This window comes from Mytilus edulis, chromosome 8 (assembly GCF_963676685.1).
Source record: "Mytilus edulis chromosome 8, xbMytEdul2.2, whole genome shotgun sequence".
Taxonomy (NCBI): Eukaryota; Metazoa; Mollusca; class Bivalvia; order Mytilida; family Mytilidae; genus Mytilus; species Mytilus edulis.
Window position 1 is genome coordinate 82,283,354 of NC_092351.1, and position 24,391 is coordinate 82,307,744.

Here is a 24,391-nt window from a genome sequence, read left to right on the forward strand (position 1 = left end):
CCTATAAGTCTTCCGCGAGTAATTCATTACCAAAGTTGGATCTTATGTGTAATAGTATATTAACACTACAAAACACGAAAGGAAAATGCAAAAAAAAGAGAAAATATGTCATATTGTCTTTTTAAAGTTGAAGCTAGTATATGTTACATAAATCCTAACACCGGATTCGAACGGTTATTTGGATTTAATAATCATGCCTTTTTCTGGTATGCAATAGCATTATCATCACTGCAAAAAAACATAATTCAGAGACAAGTTAAGACTTTTAAAAGACATTTGAACTATACATTAACAAATAGATACAAAGTATGAAATACTTGTTAAGGTTAATAGATGTTATACAAATCAACAGTCCTTAGTCGGGATTCGATCCAATGTGTCCCCTATCATTTGATTGTCATTGATTTCTTTCTACAAAAAAGTTGTGCAAAATCGATCTAAAAAAAGGGAAGATGAAATCACCAAAATGTGTGTATACCGTACAACTTAATCGTTGGAGACAAAGTAACGGTTATTTGTTGATATCAAATCTGCTACTAAATAATATGCACACTTTCAAACATTATAGTTTTCTGTACTTTGTATCATGGACCTAATAATATTTGAAAAATTGTTTACTAGATCTAAAAGTAGAACGTCAACATGACACGAATTGAATGATATTGAAATAATAGATAAGCGAACAACCAATTTCAAATTATCTCAATTCATATTCTGTCAATAAGGAGATATCATTGCAATTTTTGTGAGTACCTATTTGAATCATTTACCTCTCATGGAACTCTTTTAATCCTGGTATCTATGATGAGTATATTTTCAACGACTGGGTCGATGCCCCTGCTGTCGAACATTTTATATTCTGAGGGTATCACCAGCCAAGTAGTAAGCACTTCTGAGCTGACATGATTCTAGCATTGATATAGTCATATTCATAAAACAGTTTACAAAACTTCAAAGGAGTAGATCTAGTAAGACCCCTTTTTGGCCCCAAAATTTAGCAGTTTTACAAAATTGTTAAAATGTAAACTTTGAGTTATTAATTCGAAAGTAGAATGCTTCTGCGATATATTTACGGGCTGTTTTTGACAATATAACGCACACATATCGTGTACTGACATCATAAAGTCATGCTAAATAATTTTTTCTGTGGCCGCAATTGTGTTCATTCATAATATTGAATTGTATGTTGTATTTGATGATAACACATAACATATATAAAGGTTGAGGATAAACCCGGATGCGGCCACCTTCATTTTTGACAAAAAACATCTGAAAAGTGACATTTTGTGGCATATTTTATAGATTTTTGATATCAAGGCTTAAATCAGAGTGTTTTTATTGACTAAATCAGTTTAAATCTTTCACATAAACCAATTGAATCAACTGAAATAGAAACTTAGGTGTTTAAAAAGTGTCCAAAATCTTTTGTAAAAGAGGAACAAAAGATACCAAAGGGACAGTCAAACTCATAAATCTAAAACAAACTGACAACGCCATGGCTAAAAATGAAAAAGACAAACAAACAACAGCACACACGACACAAAATAGAAAACTAAAGAATCAACAACACGAACCCCACCAAAAAACTAGGGCTGTAAGATGAACCTGGAATTTGAGGCCAAGATCTGCCCTTACCTGACCTCCTCCTTCTTGAAATTCTAACATGTTTCTACCTCAGGATCAGATTACCATAGCTGTATTTGGCAAAAGTTTTAGAAATTATGATCCTAAATGCTCTTCAATTTCGTACTTTATTTGACCTTTTTAACTTTTTTTGGATTCGAGCGTCACTGATCAGTCTTTTGTATACGAAACGAGCGTCTGGCGTGATTGCAAAATGCAATCCTGGTATCTATGATTAGTTTTGTTAAGACTGCTCTTTCTATTTGCGGGTATTAACAATGTTTTATAATATATTGTGTAAATCGTAATGTTTTCGATAATGACACAACTAAATAGTTATGAAAGGTACCCGAATTATCATTTAATATGCCAGACGCGCGTTTCGTCTACATAAAACTCATCAGTGACGCTTATAAGCTATCAAGCTAAACAAATTTTAAAAGCAAGTTTGTTTTTTTGCGAAAAATATGACTTGAATAGAGAGTTGTTTCATTGGCACTCATACCACATCTTCTTAAATCTATATACATGATATAAGAGGGTATAATGAAAACATGACTGAATGATTTATACTTTGCGAAATATTTGAATGCTGTTTTTAAATAAAATTAAGGTAGATTCATTTCATGGTATAACGCTATCTTGGATTGTACTATTGCAGGAAACAAGCAGTCCAGTTTTTTTTACCCAAATCTCCCAATTTGTATACAAACGTGAAATTTGATGGATAAAAATGTTTATCTTTATGAAGAAAACCTGTTGATTTATTACATTATTCAAAATATTTAAACACATACCAAACATATGTGTTTACGAATCATTTTTTTTCTACTAAGTCGGTGAAATGAGATAACTCGTTTTTCATTATCATCCCAAGCAAATTTAGGCAATTTTCAACGACTAGCTTGAAAACTAACATGGTGACCCATCCTTTTTATTATATTTTTGAAAAGAGCATAGTAAATCTACATTTCGGCAAAGAACGTGAAAATTCTGTTTCGGCAAACATATACCTATGATCGATCTTAAAATCTTAAATTCCAAAACTTGCCTCAATGTTGAGGTTTTGCACAATTAACATAGTAGACAATCAGCAGAAGTTTTATTTAAATACAAAGGAAACTAAATGATAAATTTTCAACCAAAGATTAAAAACATAAAAAAAACGGGATACAATACTTATTTTCTATGTCTTTATGTATTTTGCTATATTTGAAAAAAAATCTAAACATTCATGTACGAATGAACATTCCGGTAAAACGTTGTATTATTTTAGTTATTTTAACTTATAATAGCTAGTTGTAAATAGTTTGCGTAAATCGATGATTTGATATACTGTTAGTCGTTCGTTTTTATTGCCGCCATAGCATCTTCTTTCTACTCTTGAAAACATTCTTATATATTGAAGGTAGCACAACAATCTACTTTAAAAACATTGCGGTCATTCTATAGGTAATAAGTTAGTTAAAACATTGTAATTTTCGAAGATATCGAGACTGATGTTGGTAATACCTTGATTATCATACTGGTCATGAAACAGTCATGTTTTTATGATTTAACAAAAAAAAAATGTTTTTAAATCGTTTTCTATTGTACATGTTATATCATTGCTGTTGTATGTGGTAATTTTATGGCACATAGTCGTTGATAACGTTTAAGAGTTGATAAATAATAAAGGTCACTGTATATCTTATGAAGGTCAATGACATATTTCTAAATTCTTATCAAGATGTGGTACAAATTTAATTGACAACAAATTTTTATCTAAAGTTTTTCTTGTCAAGTTCATCCAGTATCAAAAGAGATTATTAAGTGGTTCAAATCAGTTACAAAGTCATATTTTAAAACTGACAAAAAGGCACATGTCTGACGAAGCGAAAGGATTTCTATAGCATGTATAGTGGTATTATATATTCTGGTTATGTAAGAACTACACATAGCAATTATAACACATGAACTAGAGCAGAAACTGCTATCGCATTCGAACAAATGTGTACATTCCCAGTGTATGGTAAATGTCTTTTGATAATTACTTACTTTTTGAACCGAGCTCAGTCAAGTTAAAAAAATCTAGTAAGACAGTTAAATGACTTTTCTTTGCTTACAACAGCCGCCGAGGCAAAAAATGCAATCAATAAAAAAAGTTATGTTCAAAATAGAATATATCCTATTTTGTTATTGGTATTAGGGTAAAACAGTTAAACTGTTTAAAATTTTATTTACAGCGTTTTACTCTATTAAAGATAAACTCATTAACATGAACTGGAAACGTCCCACTGCAAGCGGTATGTATTGCATATTTTGTATTAATACATAATACTGTATTCATGTTGCGGGACATTTTATTTTTAGAATTGAGCACTTTGCTTATGCCATTTCTAATTTCAAATTTGAAATTTACTCATTCCTATATGACATTTACCAGTGTCCAAATCGAAACGAATAGTTCTTCTCTCCAATTTCTTCTTTTCTTAGGTCCAAGTTATCATTCAAACTGCTAAACGTCAGTATTGGAGTAGAATGTCAATTTTAAACTAAAAAATGTAATTTGGAACTGAAAATTGTCCATTTGTAAATAAGAAAGGTCAAGTTTTGAAAGAAGAGAAAATGTAGCAACAGAATGTCAAAATCATTCTGTCAAACATTTCAAACACCATTTCGTCAGTGAATTATGTTCTGTTATGCATTTATGTATTGAAAAAGTATAATTAAGTAAGTAAACAAATGACATGTGTAGCATAAATAATATTACAAAAAAAGAATGCAATAAAGTGTCTTCAGATTAGCAAATGTTTTATTATAATCAAAATTACTATCAAGGTTCACTGATTCAAATAACAAAAATCTTCTTGTATGGTAAGCTCTACAGTACAACAAGAAATGTTTGTTTTTTTTTATTTTTGACAGATCCGTCAGCGCAAAAGTATTAGTGAACATAATTCTGGTTTGATACTATGCTAAACCGCCAACTTGTATGACTGTTTTATTTATGTTATATTGATCAAATTGGACGAGCTAGACAGATAGACTTCATGGTTTATTATGACAATATTCGGATCCAGCATTTAAAACTATCCAAACACACAACACAGCTGACTAAAGTATTGCACGCGTCCTACACTAGTTAAATTACCAAAAGACACTCAATTTTAATAAATAAAAAAAAAATATTTGATGTAAACGGTAGACATTGTAAAAGAAAACATATTTTAATCATGTTAAATAATATATGACGTTATTATTTCAATTTGGAATAAAAGTCATGTTCTTATTTAAGTACAGCTCTTTGTAAGAACCAGGCAGAGTGCGATACATGATGGTTTCAGATTTTATCTACAATTGGCCTAGTAGAAGCAGTAAATGAATATTGCTTAACAAAAAACTAAGTGGGAAAATATGAGTGGTTGTCATGGTAACGGACACTCTATTTTTTGGTCGTTAAGCTTGGTAAAATCTTTCAAAAAACAGCTAAATCACCACAATTCAGAGCCTGCTTATGAATAGAATCATGCATTTTTCATTAATGTTAAAATCTAACATTAATAGAACTTGGTTTAAGCTTCATTTTAGTGAAGATTGCATGTCAACCAAATTTGTAATTTTTTTTAAAATTTTTGCGAAAAAATGCACATTTTCAACATTTCTGAAATTGGGATTTTTTCGAAATTAACAAATTTTCTCTGGTGTTTTTCAAAAAAGTGCAAATGTGTACAGAATAGTTAGCACTGTAGTTATGAAGTTTGGATGCTACTTTGCCAAATTGAATAGAAAAATGCGTGGGATTTTCTTCAGTTTTATCACCATAGCATGAAATTAAAAATGGAACCCAACATCCACATATTCCAACATCTTTATTTAACTCATGTCAAACATTACTTAACCTGTCTAAGGAATAAAAATATTTCATTCCTGGTGATATTTTAATATATTCTAGAAAATCACTAGAACTGACTGAATAAATTTAAAGAATTGCTTGCATCCAATCCTACATTAATATAATGTTTCGGCGGCATTTTTATAGATTCTAAAATGGGTTTTAGATATAGGCCCGCCATCATCAGGGATTGTCCTATATTTCCTAATTTCGAATTTTAGTTGATGTTAGCAGATCTGCTAAATTTGTGTGCCTTTTATATGCTATAATATGTTTTTCTTTGAATATCTTATTGCAAATCACATCTTTCTGTAATACATGCCAATATTTGATGATATATTTTCCCAGTTTTTTTATGCATGGGTTGTATTTTGTAGATAAAAGTAAAGGAATTTCCTTTTTTTTGTTTTTTAGAAAGTTTTCTCAATAGAAATTTTCTATCCCTTGTTCTTGCCTCATTTACACAATTATCTCTCTCTTTCTCCTTGTATTCCCTCTTAATCAAGTTCAATTTGAACTGTGAAAGAATTTGTTCTAAATCATCTATATTATTTGTGTTTCTGATGTATCGTATAACCTCACCCTTGATAAAACCGGAAAACACATGTTTAATGTGACAACTGTTCCGATGTAGGTATAAAAATGTATTGGTGGGTTTAAAGTGCGTTTTCAAATCCAATATGTTTTCATTGAGAAATCTTCTCCCTTTAAACAAATGAAAATGTAGTTTCAGCATTTGAAATGTCGTATGTGAATTTAAGGAACTTATGTTGGCTATTAGCTAACTCAAAAAAATCAATCAATTCTTGTGTGTTGCCATTGTATATTATAAAGCCATCATCTATGTATCTCACATAATAGAATATATTATTTCTATTACGGAATTTTGAAAGAATTTCTTTCATAATATTGTACATTAAAATGTTACAACATTCTGGGGAGCAGCACGCCCCAATAGCTGCTCCAAGACATTGTTGATATAGAAGTCCATTAAATTCAAAGATATTGTTTACGAGGACAGATCTAAGGAGGTGAAGTAGATCCTCTGTGGGTGGGCATTTTATTTTGTATTGTGATTTGTCAAAATCATCATAGGCAATTCTCACTGCAGATAATATTTCATCAATTGGACGGTTTGTAAACATTTGGCTTATGTCAAAACTGCATAGCAGACAATCAACATGTGGTTTAATTGTTTCCAATTTGTGTATAAAATCTGATGTGTCTTTATTGTATGTTTGTTGTTTTTTGCACGATAGGCACAAGAAAATAATCGACATAACGGCTTATATATTCTGTAATCGTGCCGATCTGAGAGATAATTGGTCGACCAGGTGGAACTATGTTATGAATATTAAACCCATTGAATTTTTGTATAAAAGTGACACCTAACATCCACGTATTCCAACATCAGTCTGAATTCCGATAGCAAAAAATCTTATTCGGAAGACTCCGTATAAATATACAAACTTGGTTGACATGCAATCTTCACTAAAAAGAAGCTTAAACCAAGTTGTATACATGTTACATATGAACATTAATGAAAAATGCATGATTCTATTCTAAATCAGGCTCTAAAATGTGGTGATTTAGCTGATTTTTTAATGATTTTACAATGCTTAACAACCCAAAAATAGTGTGTCCGTTACCATGGCAACCACTCATATTTCCACACTCAAAATTATTTTTTGAGCTTTATTCATTTATTGCTTCTATTAGTCCAATTATAGATAAAATCTGGAACCCCCATTATATCACATGTATATGGCACACTTCCTGGTTCTTATAAAGAGCTGTACTTAAATGAAAAATTGGCTACACGTAAATGACGGTACCATTGTAATTACAATGTCAGTTGTGAATAGATCAACGCCAGAAATCAAAGTCGTTGGTACTGCTTGCTAAAAAATCAAATAATTACATACATAAAATTTTATACGTATCTGTAAATCTTGCATTTTCTCTCATGATTTTCTTGATAGAGGGCTGCTGCGCACAAGGAAGCTATTTAATCAAGAGATCGAAATAGAGAAGTTGAAATCATCCCTTCGTTAATTTTACGGACGCCATCACGAGTTGGTTGACAGTTATTGATATACAGTTTCACAAATCATAACGGATATGTTCCTTACGTCGTAACTACAATCCCCTTCCCTTTCATGAATGTGACCTTCCGAATAAGACTATTTACCAGATTTGTTATCACATAAGAAACACGCCGGGTGCAACATGTGGAACAGGATCTGCTCTGTTTGTCTTTTTCATTTTTAGCTATGGCGTTGTCAGTTTATTTCCGATTTATGAGTTTGACTGTCTCTTTAGTATCTTTCGTCCCTCTTCCTTCATGTTGAAACGGTTCATTTATATTATACGTTGGCTTCATTTCTAATTTTGACGTTTATCGAATCAAAATTGTAGCTATTCGAACAAGTATTATAGGTTCGGTTTGAAATACAAAGTGCAAATTGTCTGTATTCGTTGTTACTAGAAGCACGCTTACTTAAACACGTGTAGGCTCATGTTATGTGTTTACTTTCTACATTGGCTAGAGGTATAGGGAGAGGTTTGAGATCTCATCAACATGTTTAACCCCGCCGCATTTTTGCGACTGTCATAAGTCAGGAGCCTCTGGTCTATGTTAGTCTTGTATTATTTTAATTTTAGTTTCTTGTGTACCATTTGGAAATTAGTATGGCGTTCATTATCACTGAACTAGTATATATTTGTTTAGGGGCCAGCTGAAGGACGCCTCCGGGTGCGGGATTTTCTCGTTACATTGAAGACCTGTTGGTGACCTTCTGCTGTTGTTTTTTTTTTTCTATGGTCGGGTTGTTGTCTCTTTGATACATTCCCCATTTCCATTCTCAATTGTATCAGTATAAAGATATTGGCAAATGTAATGCATGTCCTTGTTATAATGAGGATAGAGCATGACATGACAGACTTTTGTTTTCAATACAGTGATTTTAAAATGTACAAGAACATAAGAGAGTTTTGCTTATTTTTACACAATATTTCGTGTATATAGAACTATTGCGATGATTGCCGCTCAAAAAAATATTGTTAATTTCAAACAATAAAGATTCTTACAGAAACGAAAACAAAGAAATAAATGATACAATGATAATCCGCTATTTTTCCCTCAGATTCAGTTTGTAACCCGGATTTGTTTTTTCTCTATCGATTTATGAACTTTGAACAGTGGTATACTTCTGTTGCCTTTATTTATTGGGGTCTTTTAAATTACCAATTATCTTATGAATATCACATCGCGTATTTGTAAAAGTGTGTTATGTTTAAATTAATGAATTCTCATCAGTGGTTCGACAAAAATAAGATATCAGGTGATGTGAACACGTAATCAAAATGTTTGCTACTGCTGTAATCCTTCCAGGTTTTCATTATTTCAAATACTAAGTACTCGCAAAATGATATTCGTTGCATTTAGTGTAATGCCTATTTCTTTAAATATCGAAAGCTAAGGTCGCATGTATGTTCATTTTTAAACCATCGCAATAATACAATTATAGTAATTTCTGAATTTACAGTGGCGTTATAATTGTTGCGACACATTTGCTTATCATACACATATGTTTAATTTCAGCAATTACTATAATTATCGTTGGGATTTGTTATATACCTTATGGAAATGGTAAGTTATAGATTGAAGAGGCAAGTACAAAACCTATTGTTTTTTATATTGCATGTTAATATGTTACTATTTTGAGGATCGTTTTGAAATTTGATAAACAATAAGGAAGTCCAGGGCTCTAAGTAGAATGAAACTCAGTTTTAAAATGTTAATTAACTCTATGGTTGTCGTTAGTTTCTGTCTGTCCTTTTTTGTTTTTAAGTTTCTGTTTCGTTTTGAGCAAGACGCGCGTTTCGTCTACAAAAGACTCATTAGTGACGCTCAGATCAAAATAGTTAAAGAGCCAAACGAATACAAAGTTGAACATTTGTTGAAGAGCATTGAGATCCCAAAATTCCAAAAAGTTGTGTCAAATACGGCTAAGGTAATCTACTCTTTGGTTAAAAAAATCCTTAGTTTTTCGAAAAATTCAAAGTTTTGTAAACAGTTAATTTATAAAAATGACCATATAATTGATATTCATTTCAACACCGAAGTGCTGACTAAATCGGAATTGTCACTTTTTGTCTCTCATTGTTTGATTGGCCGTACACTTGACCTATAAAGGTTTACTTTTGTGAATTGTTAGTTGGATGGAGAGTTGTCTCATTGGCACTCATACCACATCTTCCGTTGTCGTTGACAATGTAATGGAATTTGATATGAAATGATACAATGATAATCCGCTATTTTTCAAAACCGGAAGCAGTTGATATAAAACAGACGCAGTTGATATAAACCGGAAGCAGTTGATATCAAAAGTCATATCTCACGGCTGAAGCAATGTCACAAATTTAATGAATAAATATATGTACAAATTAGTTTTATCATGGGGTATACCATTATTTTCTCTAAGTATATGATGAATTATTTTAGTACAGTGCAATATGATCATTTTCATGCATCTGTATGTTATAGGAATTGATGTTTTTTTCCTGATGATACATAGTATCAATTTATAAAAGTAAATCATTATAGGTCAAAGAGCGGCCTTCAACACGGTGCCTTTGCTCACACAGAACATCAAGCTATTAAGGGCCCCGGGTAAACCAACGGCCTAATCTATATAAACACGAAAAACGAGAAACACGTATGAACTACATGAACAAGACGACAACTACTGCATGATCTGTACATCATATTCCTGTATGATTGTGATTTAAGAACCGAAACTTAATCTATATATAAAAAAAATCAATGTACAATAACATGCATAGAAAAAAGATTTTACTGATAACCATTGCGTACACATTCACAGATGTATACCTATGTCTAAACATAGCGCTTTAAATGATGAAAGCTACAACAAGGACATCAAGCATATGTACAAATAACCAACAACAGCATTACACGAAAACGTAAAAGAGACAAATTGAGAAAATGCACAGTATAGAAAAAGTTATGATTAAACGACACGACTTTCCTTTTAACAAAATGAAAGTATCCTAGGTGCTCATGACGTTTTTACAGATTTTACACTGCAGTTGTTTTTTTTTATATTGTTTAAACACATTTGGTGATTCTTCAAATTCGGTAACGATTTTGTCAAGGTTTAAAAGGATAGTTGAGGCAGATAGAACTTATCTGAAATCGTCTTTGGCACACATCAACAGTATTTAACCTAACCAAGATGGCAGCCGTAAAATGTTTGAAAGATTGACCTTAATTATACCATCCGTACACATTGATGCAAAATATCCCTTGTTAGCAGTAACCCTTTATTGTGAAATTTTCTTTATTTTAAAACAAGGTTCCATGCGTACTTCAAATTTTAGAGTTATATATTCGATAAACAGGTTCTGTTTGATTGTGGCAACCCAGTTTCCTTGTTATGCACAAATATAAAAGTTGTACATTACAGGACTAGATAGGAAACATAGAATTCAACATGGAGACAAACAAACTCACCACAGTCTGTGTTGTTTCATGTGTTTATCTTGAGTGATGAGATTATCTTGAATGTCTTTTAATTGATCTGATTAACAATCAATTACGTGGTCGACAATACTATGGATATTATCAAATATACTGTGTTTGTTTGTGTTTTTTGCTGTGCAAGTGATTTTGTGTCACGGATACATACCAAACTCCTGTCTTGTATATGCAAATAAAGGCAACAGTAGTATACCCTGTTCGAAATTCATAAATCAATAGAGAAAAAAACAAACCCAGGTTACAAACTAAAACTGAGAGAAACGCATCAAATATAAGAGATCTACGACACAACATAAACACAACATTAAAATGTAACACACTCAGAAACGAACTATGATATAACGATGGTCATTTCCCTGACTTGGAACAGGGCATTTTAAAATAAAAATGGTGGGTTAAACCTGGTGTTGTGGCATGTCAAACCTCCTGCTTTAATGGCGATGTTAATTATAACATTAAAATGACAATATTACATGACAGGACTACAATACAAATACATTGGAGAAAATATAGGTCAGAGTAAGAAATGAATAAAAGTCTCAAAAAGTTGGGACAAGAACATCATTATAATTATAAAAGTTATATTCATGTAATTTTATAGGATTACTTTGTTTATATTGCAACAATGCTGCCAATATAAACGACTGTCTAAACACAGTGGCTCAGTGTTCTGATGGATCTGAGGTATATATATTTCTATAACCTTATAACGACAAAATTTGTAAAAATTTATCACAAAAATATGTCTATCATGTTTATGAGTTATCTAATATGAAAATTCCGTAATGGTCGATAAAGGCAACAGCAGCATGCCGCTGTTCTATAGTCATAATTTGATTTAATAAAAAAAATACACAAATCCAGGTAACAAACTCAAACCAAGGCGAATACATCATCCATAAGAGGAAATCAACTGAACAACAGAATTGCCGAAATATATATAAACGTAGTTTAATTAACATAAACCATATATTCCAAACTTTGAACAGGTCATTTTAAGCAAAAAAGGTGAATTCCACATGGTTTAAAAGCTAGCTAAACCTCTCGGGTATCTGGCAATTCTACCAAAACCGTTAAAATTACAATATGATTTGACAAGAATACATTAAAAACAAACGCAAGAACAGTCAGCACAGATAATTACATAAAAAAATGAAACACAGGCACATTGAAATATGTAAACTCTTGATTGGTCCGACTTACTTTACAATACTTCAATGCTCAATATCCTTTAATAAAGATTCAAAATATGTCTTTTTTAGGAATGTTTCCTGGATTGGAATATTTTGCCAGATCTGAGTGCTGTATTTACAGCTGGATGTAGATCAAGACAAGTAAGAATATGAGCAGAATGCTTGGTGCATTATTTTACAATGTATTTGATACTTCTGTTAACTTACGTCAGAAAATATCTAATTAGCAATTTGGCAAATAGACCGAACGTCATATACGTTAAAAACTATAGGTCTTCGTACGGCTTTCAAAAATGAGTCAGACCAATTCTGCATATTCAGATATAATAGCAATTTTATTTTACTGCTATGCTCTCCAAAGACAAACTTTATGTGATTGACAAGATTACTAATATTTATATTTAATTATTTTTAAATTTAAATAGAATTTCGAGATGGTATCTTTTGTTTCAGAAAATGTCTTTATAAAAAAAAGATGTAGTATGATTAACAATGTGACAACTCTCCACAAGAAACCAAAATGACACAAACATTAACAACATTAGGTAGCCGTACGGCCTTTAGTTTTTCAAGCGTTCTAATTTCAGTAGAGGATCTCTAAGATTTTGTAAATGTTAATTTCACTTTATTGACAACGTTTGTTTGGTGTTTTTCTAACATGCAGTAAAATCATCACTGACTTCTCGCGAGACAGATTTAATACAGACGTTTTTTCATAGCAAATATATCTGTATAAAAGAACAGCTGAACTGATTTATTTTATACTATATCAATTTACAAAAAAAAAAAGTCAATTCATATGTGGCAATCGTGACTATTTCATTATATAAATGAGATGGATATTCGAAGTAACACTTATAGGAAGATACTACACAACGTGACATGTCACTAATCTTGTTATTGAAGTGCTGTAATGCATGGTGCATTTCCGTTGCATTTAATCTTAGTTGGTGTCTCAATCTATGATATTTTGTATGATTTTGATTTAGGTTTGTAATTTGTTATCAAATGCTTTCGGAAAGAGAAGATCAAAGAGATCTACTGTCGGGTGCTCACAGTGTTGTGATAGTCCTCCTAATAATGGTACACAAGTTCCATGTAATGGTTACTTATGCAAGCAAGGTGGGTCACGTTTCACAGCGCTATATCAAAAACAATTGAAAGATAATCATCACTTGTTGCAAAATTATATGTTCACAAATTTATATTCTACGAACTACTGAAATGTTGACATATTGTTCATCCACTCTTTAAATAGACGTCAATCTTTTAAAGCGTATGAATAATTCGTTCAGATTTTAAAACAAAAGAATTGCATTTATCTATAAGAATAATTGTACGTTCCACGTGCGTTTCGCCTTCCAAAGTCTCATTCAAGCTAAAACTGCAAAAGGTTGATTACAAACAAAGAAAGAAATTAAAGTACATTGAGGGCATTAAATTCCGAACGTTTTTGTCAAAAAAGGTATGTTGATATATTCCTTTGGAATCATAAGTTATTCGAAGAGTTCAAAGCTTTGTAAACAATTAATTTACACATACATGTATTACAATACCTATGATATTTCATTAAATCAAAGAAATTGTCACTTCTTTCTTTGATCTAGTCGTGTGTTTGTAATCATTTCTGAATGTTTTTTTTCAAAATAATATGAATCATATCAACAAACAAATGAAAGAACATTCTTTACTATTCCATTAAGAAACTGACTATTTTGCTCAGTTATAAGTCAATTTGAGACGAAGCGTTACTTTGTTTTATAGTGATTAAGATTATAACACAATATTGGCTGCTGCAACTCAATTTTTATACATTTTTACGTATCATGTCTCTTTGGTTTGTTCACACAGCGTTGTGCATATAATGACATGTTATGCGACTGTCATACACGTGATAAGATTAGCTAGCTGTTTAACCAGGTTTACTCCACCGTGTTCGGCATAAGAAAATTCCGGTACAAAGTCATAAATCCATTCGTGTGATATGTTTGCGCTTTGATTTTATCATTTCATTAGGGTCTATTCGTTTTGAATTATCCTTGCCGTTTGATTTTAGTGATTGTACTTTTTAATGTTTCTACACTGAACATTATCTTTACTGCAGCACCTGTTGCAGTAGGAAAAACTTGCGGCGTTTGTGACAGTGTTGGCGATCCAAAAGATTGTGCAGTTGACCAGGAATGCCCACCAACTGAGGTAAAAGAAATTAATAAAGAAAAACAGTTACAAATGCAACTTCAAAATAGGTCTAAAACAAACTATGACAATATCAACACTTCTTTTCCAGAAAAAAAAGAAAAATACGCAAATAGGGCAAGAAATCAAAATGGTTTGTCTTCGTTAATTTTTAGAATTCATTAATGGTGTTTTGTATGCAGCATCCCAAAAAATCATTGTGATAGAAAACATCTAATGTTGAAAATGTAAGAACCATATCTCGAATATGATCTTTAATCGGAAACACAATGAATAATATTGTTTTCCGTTTTGTATCATGCTTTTCAATAGATTAAACGCAAAATATAAAATAAGACACAGCTAATCGTTCTGATTGGTTAGAGCATGACAAACTTATATCTAATGTACATTACAAACTCAATTCCGGCATATTTTCTCCAATATTTATCAAAATTAATGAAAAATCAACCAATAAAGATGGTATAACAGTACTATATGGTGGTTCGTGATTTCAAAAGAAAAAAAGAAATAAGTACTTTCCCCTTATATTATTAATATCGTAAACGAGATAACTTATCAAATTTTATCATTAAATATAACTGATTGCAAACATCAATATTTTATTTTGTACAATTGGTTTTAAACATTAACAATAATGCACTAAAAGAAATTCATAGGCCTTCGAAAATAGTGGAATTAATTACTTTTAGAGTGTCAAGAACTCGTTGGAAGTATTTGATAAATTGCATGCTTATATTTGTGATTTTGAACTGTTTAAAGCTGTGATTTTTTTACCCTATATACCATATTGCCACATATTCTCATTCAGAAAAATGCAAACACCTAATTAAATGCATTGGGCATTTAAGAAGTCAGAATGTGAATATATATGTTCAAACTCTTTTAGGTCATTTTTTAGTAGCAATAAACAAAAAAAAACTATGTCAATTGGACATGATTTTATACTATATCTGCCCTTGAATTTTTACAAGATCTCATTTTTGTTCGCTTTGGAGATTCCGTATATCGTCAAGTTATCGGAATTCCAATGGGGACTAACTATGCACCACTTATTGCGGACATGTTTTTGTATTGCTATGAGTTACAATTTATGACAAAAATCAGCAAAGACCCGTCGAAACAACATCTGATAAACAATTTTAATACTACTTTTAGATATTTTGATGATATTTTGGCTCTCAATAATCATGATAATGACGATTTCAGTATGTATACTGAAGAAATTTATCCTGTTGAACTTACTTTAAATAAAGCTAATACTAACAATGACCACTGCCCTTTCCTCGATCTTGATATCTATATCACTAACGGGAAGCTTAATACTAAAATTTATGATTAAATAGATGATTTTTCATTTCCTATTGTTAATTATCCATTTTTAGATGGTGACGTTCCCTTGTCACCATCTTACAGTGTTTATATATCTCAACTTGTACGATTCGCTCGTGTATGTAACAATGTTTTAGATTTTAACGAGAGAAATTTATGTATTACTGAAAAATTATTACATCAGGGTTTTCGATATCACAAACTAGTCAAAACATTTACTAAATTTTATCATCGGTATAAGGACATCATTCGTAAATAAAGCTCAACATGCAGACGTCTTATACGTTCAGGTATTTCTCATCCAATTTTTTATGGAAATATTCCTTATAAAGCAAATAATTGTCAGTATTCACCTCAGAAACTAACAAAACCTTTAAATAGACTTATAAAGAAGGGATATAGTTACCATACTGTTGTCAGGTCCTTAAAGATTGCATATTTTGGAGTTAATATTGATTCTTTTATAGGGTCTTTGCACAGGAACTAAACACATTCAAAAACCAGTTGTTGGCATGACACGGGTTATGTTCTTCTCATATATGGTATGATGGTATGATACTAAACCCCTAACGGGAAGGATTGTGCCTGATATTCATATGATGAAATCATAATCTTTCAGTCAGTTAAATTGAAGTCTGGAGCTGGCATATCAGTTAACTTTTAGTAGTCTGTTGTTATTTATGTATTATTGTCATTTTGTTTATTTTCTTTTGTAACATCCTCTGACATCAGACTCGGACTTCTCTTGAACGGAATTTTAATGTGCGTATTGTTTTTCGTTTACTTTTCTGCATTGGCAAGCGGTATAGGGGGAGGGTTGAGATATCATAAACATGTTTAACCCCGGCGTATTGTTGCGCCTGTCCCAAGTCAGGAGCCCCTGGCCTTTGTTAGTCTTGTATTATTTTTAATTTTAGTTTCTTATGTACAATTTGGAGTTTAGTAAGGCGTTCATTATCACCGAACTAGTATATATTTATTTAGGGGCCAGCTGAAGGACGCCTCCGGGTGCGGGAATTTCTCGCTACATTGAAGACCTGTTGGTGACCTTCTGCTGTTGTCTTTTCTATGGTCGGGTTGTTGTCTCTTTGACACATTCTCCATTTCCATTCTCAATTTTATACGTAATTGCGATCGGTTTTACAAGTCTTCCTAGTAGTCGTATAGAAAGACTGCAGACATCATCACTGGACTGACCATTGACTGTAATTTACTTTTGTCGGCTAATCTTTAATTTATAAATTCGTGTAGTATTGCTTCTTTTAACACACGATGAAAGCCATGTTAGGTGTAATTATTCTATCCACACCTGATCGCCATAACGAAATCAAATAATACAATAAATCTTCATATCTTGCAGTACCTACATAACAATAAAACGACGTGGTTTGACTATTATTCGTGTGTTGGTCTGTCCTTTATTTTTTCCCATTTATTTGCATTGTAGTCCTGTCATGTAATGTTGTCATTTTAATGTTATAATACACATTGTCATTAAAGCGGGAGGTTTGGCATGCCATGAAACCATGTTCAACCCACCATTTTTTTTTCTTAAAATGCCCTGTACCAAGTCAGGAAAATGGTCATTGTTATATTATAGTTCGTTTCTGTGTGTGTTACATTGTAATGTTGTGTTTCTGTTCTGTCTTAGTTCTCTTATATTTGATACGTTTCCCTCAGTTTTAGTTGGTAACCCGGATTCGTTTTTTCTCTATCGATTTATGAATTTCTAACAGCGGTATACTACTGTTGCCTTTATTTGATTGCCAATGCGACAACAATCCACCATAATTCCAAATGAAGTGGGTGTACGTAATATTAAGCATTCGTACGAAGTTCGACATTGGGACAAATCCAAACCGTATTGTCGGTTATAAATTGCCCTACAGAAAAAAATATGAATCAAATCAATTTTGAGAACTGACGGTTTAATTTAAAACAGAAATATTTATGAAAGGAAATATGACAAACATGAACCAACGACAATTCCAAAACTACAGGTTTTAGTCCTGTACTCCTGTTTTTGAACAGACATATAAGAATGTAGAATGTTTGTAGCACACTAGGCAACTAGAGACTATAGATAAAACATTTTGAATTATATTATTTGTGTCATTCATATTTAAAAACACTGAAGAAATGCTACATTAGTGAATTTATGTCGGTTGAAACGGTCAACAAAAGATAAATTTGATACAGAAATTCCCTTACTGTCTGATCCTTAACTCTAATTAATTAACACATAAAATGGTTGTAAGCAAGATAAGTAGATAATGAAAGATGATTCACGACACCACTTGTTGTCGTGTATCTAGTTGCTAGTAGGAAAAGTTACGAAAATCGAGTTGCCTGAAAATCGGGAAATTTTCTATACTTTTTTGTGTACCTCTTTTTCAATGTGAAATATCTAAGATATTGTTAAAAATCTAATATTTGTTTTTGTTGCTTAATCATTTATGAAATGCAAATAGTGAAATAATCATTTGATTTAAGCAGCCAGTATGGTTGATTTTGTAAAATAAGCTAAAAAAAGGCATTGATTATGAATTATTCATTTGCAAGTGAATAATTCGACCTTATTGAATCCGTAGTCATGTGAACTTTATTTTAACCCCTTCGCTTGAGATGAATAATACGTGAATGGTATATGTAAAGTTATTTAAAGGAAAAGAATGTCAACATTGCAAATGAAACAAAGGTATCTATATTTATGTTTGCATCGCTTATAATTATAAGGAAGACTTTAGCGGTCACCTCGATAATACGTTAGATGGCGTCTAGACTAAAATATACACGAAACGATGCTACGTAGTTTCATGCTCGTGCCCTGTTTATAGTTTATTTTAGACTTTTAAAAGTTTGGATAACTGTTTAACATGCCTATATATCAAATATGAGCATTTGATTGAAAGGGTGAATATGAATTGGACAGCTAGTGCCCCTTTAACGTTTTTTCAAATATCGTTATTATATCATTGTATACAGTATTGTTGGTTCTTTTTTTTCGACTTCATTTCAGTATAAATGTCATAGCTAGAACTGTCATGACAAATGAAAAGGAAGATTTCAACTCAACTATAGTACATACATGTAAACGATTTTGTTACATTGTTAAGACATGGCTCTTTGGAGCAGCTGCAGATGCAATACTTGTAATAGACCCCAAAATGTATTCTTTGGCAGTGACACTCAAAATTGTGGATGTTTAACTTCTACATGTTACATTGGCTAAAGATGAATGGGAAAGGTTGAGCGCTCATAAAATCTGTTTGATACCGTCGCATTTTACCTTCTGTCCTAAGTCAAAAACCTTTAGACTTTGAACATCTTTTATATATTTTAATTTTGAATCATCCATAACTTTTGGAGCATTCAATGGCGACCATTTTCTAGATTAAGTGTAAAATGTGTATTGGCCTGCTTCGGCAAGCATATGGGTGTGTGATTCTCTTGTAGTGTATACCTCAGTTCGGCAGCATGAATGATTTGTTAATTTAAATGCGGATCAAACTTGAAAATTTAGTATTATAAACAAATATATTATGATCCGTTCATCCTAGTTTGACTCTTTAAATTCGAGAGTCTATCCTAACTTGAGGTAAACTATGTGGCCTTCCAAATACCGTTCGATTCCTAACATCTTTGAAGAGACATTAATTGTCGAAATCCGGATCTGGTGTACACATTTTTGAACCTCATGTATGAGGTATAGTATCTTAGACGCAAGTTTATTGTTTTCTGTTTAGTATTAAAAAACTGTTAAGATCCAATTTGTTACATCTTGTGATCAATTCAGTTGGCAATCGCCAATGGCAGTCAGCAGGGTTTTAGAACATCAATTGTTCGACCTGTTAGTCAAATGCGTTTTGTTACAATATACTTTTTTTCTCACTTTTTTGGTCTTTTGGAAAATGTTGTTTGTGATGTATTTAGACCCTTCTACAACGAAATATGTTTTACATGCACTCGCATAATTATCCAACGCAATCCTAAGTTTGAACGTAGTTTTTAATTTAGACTTGTTTACAGATATTTCTTTAAAAAATCGAGAAACATAATATTGTTGTAAGTCGCAACTCTATTACTCTACGGCAATCAGGCTTTGATTGAATTGTTCAACCGAACAAGGTAGTCTTGATTTATATGCAGCGTTACTAAACGAACTTGTAAAAAAAAGATTAACTGACAACAGTTAATTAAAGTTAATAATCAGTCCAATGGTTCTGTTTGTAGTCTATGTTTACGACTACTAGCAAGACTTGTCAGACTGATGATATATAAAATGATATACCGCAAACTTCGTTACACATATGAATTTAAAATATATATGTATCCATCTGATCCGTGAATAATAATTATGATACATTGAGAGATCGCCCGCTTACTATTGTCACTGCCACTTTTACATAGCTCATTGGACGTATCTCACGGACCATATGGGTTATCGATCACCAATCATTCATTTCTCAGCCAAACATGCGTCACTGATCATACCAGGACCAGTCAAGTGTCCGCCAAACATGCTCAGTGGAATCGATTTTTAAAACTACTCGGTATAATTCTTTTCTAAACATTTTGGTGTTATCAAGCGTCAGTTGCTATCCTACTTAATTTATTTAATTTAAGAAAATACTTTGAAAAACAAATATAATGGTTGTATTTCTTATGTCCATTTTTTGGGTTAGAATATAAAAGATATATAATTTAGACACACAACTAAGAAAACAAGAAATTTTTCGATTGTTAACCCCAACGGGAAAGGAAATAATGTTGTTTTAGAATTTAAAAATAAGAAAAATCGTTTTCTTGTTTAGGCATGCAAAATTAATACGATATTTACTGGTGGTGTTATAAAATATGAACTCGGCTGTGAGCAGAAAACTGTAAGTAAATTTTGTATTATATAAAACTGGACTAATATAACCAATTGATCAAGATTGATCATCCATAATCTATTAGAAAGATTATTCAATTCTTACAATTTCTTTGTCGAATAGAAAAGTAGCATCCCCTTGTCTATAAATGACTGAAGAACGTGCATGTCTTGAATATTGCTGTTCATATTAGTGACGTAAAACTTTACAAAAAAAATACACATTCAACTATTAACTATGAGGTGTCTATAATCAATAAAAAACAAAGACAGACACCAACAAAAAATAGATGGAAAACATGTGTATATGGAAGAGGATGTTTGTTATGCGTTGATATATGACGAACTGTCTAAGAAAAGAGAAATTGTGATACTAAAATTAAGTTCCAAGTAAGTTATACTTAAGGCTATTTTATTCAATTATCTAGGATGTGCTTGATTACAAGTCATATTGGAAAGAATTGTGATTCTATATTTCAAACAATTAAATTAGATGAAATAAATTGAATAAAAAATACAGTGTTTTGTCTGACCCAACATTATTTCTTTTTAGTCGTTCATTACAACGATCACAAATGAAAAGCATTTATTAGTTGAATAGCTATTTAGTTGTTAAATTAAATCACGCTTACCATTACCGTGATGATATGTTTGCTTTAACTGATCAATGTTCATGATTAAAAATTTAGTTGACCATATCATGTTGTAATTTGATCAAACTATTTTTACTTTTTTTATTTTTGACTTTGGATTGTATAATTTTCGACAGGTAACCTACTCTTAGGTAGGACATGCTGGTACTCGATTCCATAAACAACCATCAGAAGTAAAATAAAGAACATAATCGGTACAATTTTTAGGGAAAGTTAATTTATTTTCCGAATGTTCTGTCGTGTATAGAAAACATAAAACAGTAATTATTTTTCGTGAAATTTGTACAGATATAAAGCTTTTTTTACGTTGCTCTTACCTGAACGAGTACCAGCATGTTCAACTAACAGAGAAGGCAACCTGTTAAAAAAATACACCTCCGGATTCAAAGGTCGATGTTATGGAAATTGTCTATTGATAATTTGAATTAAGAGTTATATGACATTTACAACATTTGTTATACTCCTACTCCACATTAACATGTCAACAGCAAGGGATATTGAATGACGGCGTTGAAGACTTGTTTTTCGTTTATTTCGTATCTTCGATTTTACACAATCATATCATGTACAAACTTATTTAGAAATGGCCGGATTGATATATCAAGTTGCAATTCGATACAATAAAAGACATAAATATGTCTTTTCATGTAAATAAGTGTAAACTAATTTATAACACATTTCTATTGATGGATTGTTTAAATAAGCAGTGTTTGCGTATATTTAGATGACAAAGCCAACTTTATATACGATAATCCTGTAAACAACCTATTTTTTTGAAAATATTGCACAAGATGCATGAAAAACAAAATAAAACCAGAGAGGCAGACGTCACTACACAGTACAGTTAAAGCGTTTTTGGGATCTAGAAGATATTATACGTGGTTTTTGTTATAAAAGAAGAAAGATAAATCATATAATGATACGATATTTTTTACACATTACCTTTGTACCATGCAAACAAAATCAAAGACACGGTTTATCTAAAAGCTTGTGATATGTTTCAGACATGCGATCGTCTGTTAAAGGAGTACAAAAGCGTTCACAATACTGGCACTGGTAAAAGAACAGATCATGGAGACCTTGTCATCTGTTCGGCATGTTGTGACGGCATTGGATGTAACAAAGATCAATGTAGTAACGTTAGAAAAAGTATGTTTTCCAAATCCTACTTTTGAAATAAGTAAAAATATTTTAAAAACAGTCGAACAAGAGGAAGCTTAAGTTTCTTCCTGTTGTAAAAAGTAAAATCACAAAAATACTGAACTTAGAGGAAAATCAATTCGGAAAGTCCATAAAGACATGGCAAAATTAAAATACAAAACGCATCAAAAACGAATAGATAAAAACTGTCATATTCCTGACTTGGTACAGGCATTTTTAAATGTAGAAAATGGTGGATTAAACCTGGTTTAAAATACACTAATCAATACACTACTTCAGTTTGTCTTCGTTGTGCTCAATGGTATCTAGGAATAACTAGCGGTTTAAGGTTCATTTTGTTTTTTAATTTGGAGTATGCCAGAGTTTACAACCAAATTAAACGCATATGACTTTAGACGGCCATAATTGCACGATATACGCTCTTTTTACCTTTATTTATTGTATGATATGTTTGAATGTCAAAAGTTGTAATTTTCTAGCACATTTGTAAACTAAACAATTTACTTGTTTCGACACTTTGCTTCTATTATAAACTATGCATTTTGTGTGTCAGATTGTACTCAGACAACATGTATTTGTGTTAAAATGCTCTCTCTGCATGTTATGTGGCAAATCTCTGAAGAAGAACTAATAAAGCTAAGCTTAGATTCTTTTTTTTTTTAATTTATTCATCAGCCTATCAACAGTTTGGCCTCAATCATAAAAAATGGGACAATAATGTTGCAATGCTTATCTTGTTCAGTTAAAATGGCAACGGTAACGTTATGCTTTTTAATGAAATCGTTTTCCGTAAATACATGTAAGTCTTTTTAAGACGAAACACGCGTTTAACATGTAGTTACCTTTGATAACTATTTATTTACTAAAGTATAAGCCTTTCAAATAATACAGCATTTCTGCGAAACCGATGCCGTATAGTCAGTACATGTACTATGTATTATGTCATTGACATGATACAATGGGAAACAATTTTTGAAAAATCAATAGATGATTAACAAATATGATGGAAAGTAATTAACGAACACATTACAACCTACTGCTTTTGGGCAGATATCAGTATTAACTGGTGTTTCAAATTTGCTTGATTCAAGATATCGGTTCGAAGCGAAGCAAAACAGCACACAGAAACAATACACATTGAACAATTACATTTGTACTCGCGAAAACCAAAAATTGAATTTCAATGTAAGATAGCTATGTGTATTTTTGTTTCTTTATACATGTTAATAGTCCGCTTTCAATTTCTCATTGAAGATATCACATATTCTAGTGATTGACGCATGAAACATAATTTGTTCCAACTTATAAACAAACAGATTTTACCAAATTTAACAAAATCAATACTCTCTATTACCTTTATTCTTCGAAATGAGAGACACAATTATGTTCACCAAAAAAGACACAAAAACAACGGACATATGTAATGCATATTATTAGTAAAGCTGCTTTTATTATTTTCTAGCTCAACCATGCTTCAACTCTGCGATTTGTGGATGACTATAGAAATAGCAGTTGTTATCATTCAACATGTTTAAGATAGAAAATAAATATACAATTTACATTACAAGTGTGTATACATTTATCAAAACGAAACTTACGATATTTAAATATGTCATACATATATATGAAAACAAATAATAATAAAAAGTAAACATACCCGTCATAAATACGTTGTTTTACATTCTACATGATTAGTTTTATTTTCTTTATACTAACGCATAAGATGAATTTTACTTTCGTTCATCGTCTTATCCATCAACATTGTGCATGCAGTTTAAAACATATGACCAACAATGCAAAAGATGATGGTATGCACATTAAAAAACCCATTTTTTCAACATTTTTTAGCGCTTGTTATACAAAGACAAATATTAGATAATCTCTCATTCTTAATTGAAATAAAATATATTATATTTAATG

General features: G+C 31.4%; 1 protein-coding gene across 1 annotated transcript; it reads left to right on the forward strand.

The window, feature by feature from the left end:
• Positions 1-692: 692 nt before the first annotated feature.
• On the forward strand, positions 693-24,032 carry LOC139487147 (uncharacterized). The gene is made up of 10 exons (XM_071272126.1): positions 693-745; positions 3,849-3,908; positions 9,102-9,149; positions 11,665-11,747; positions 12,326-12,397; positions 13,246-13,378; positions 14,361-14,452; positions 20,599-20,667; positions 22,315-22,459; positions 23,934-24,032. Exons 2-10 carry the CDS (start codon positions 3,881-3,883, stop codon positions 23,966-23,968), a joined length of 705 nt encoding a protein of 234 aa, XP_071128227.1. The 5' UTR covers positions 693-745; positions 3,849-3,880; the 3' UTR covers positions 23,969-24,032.
• The last annotated feature ends 359 nt before the right edge of the window (positions 24,033-24,391 follow it).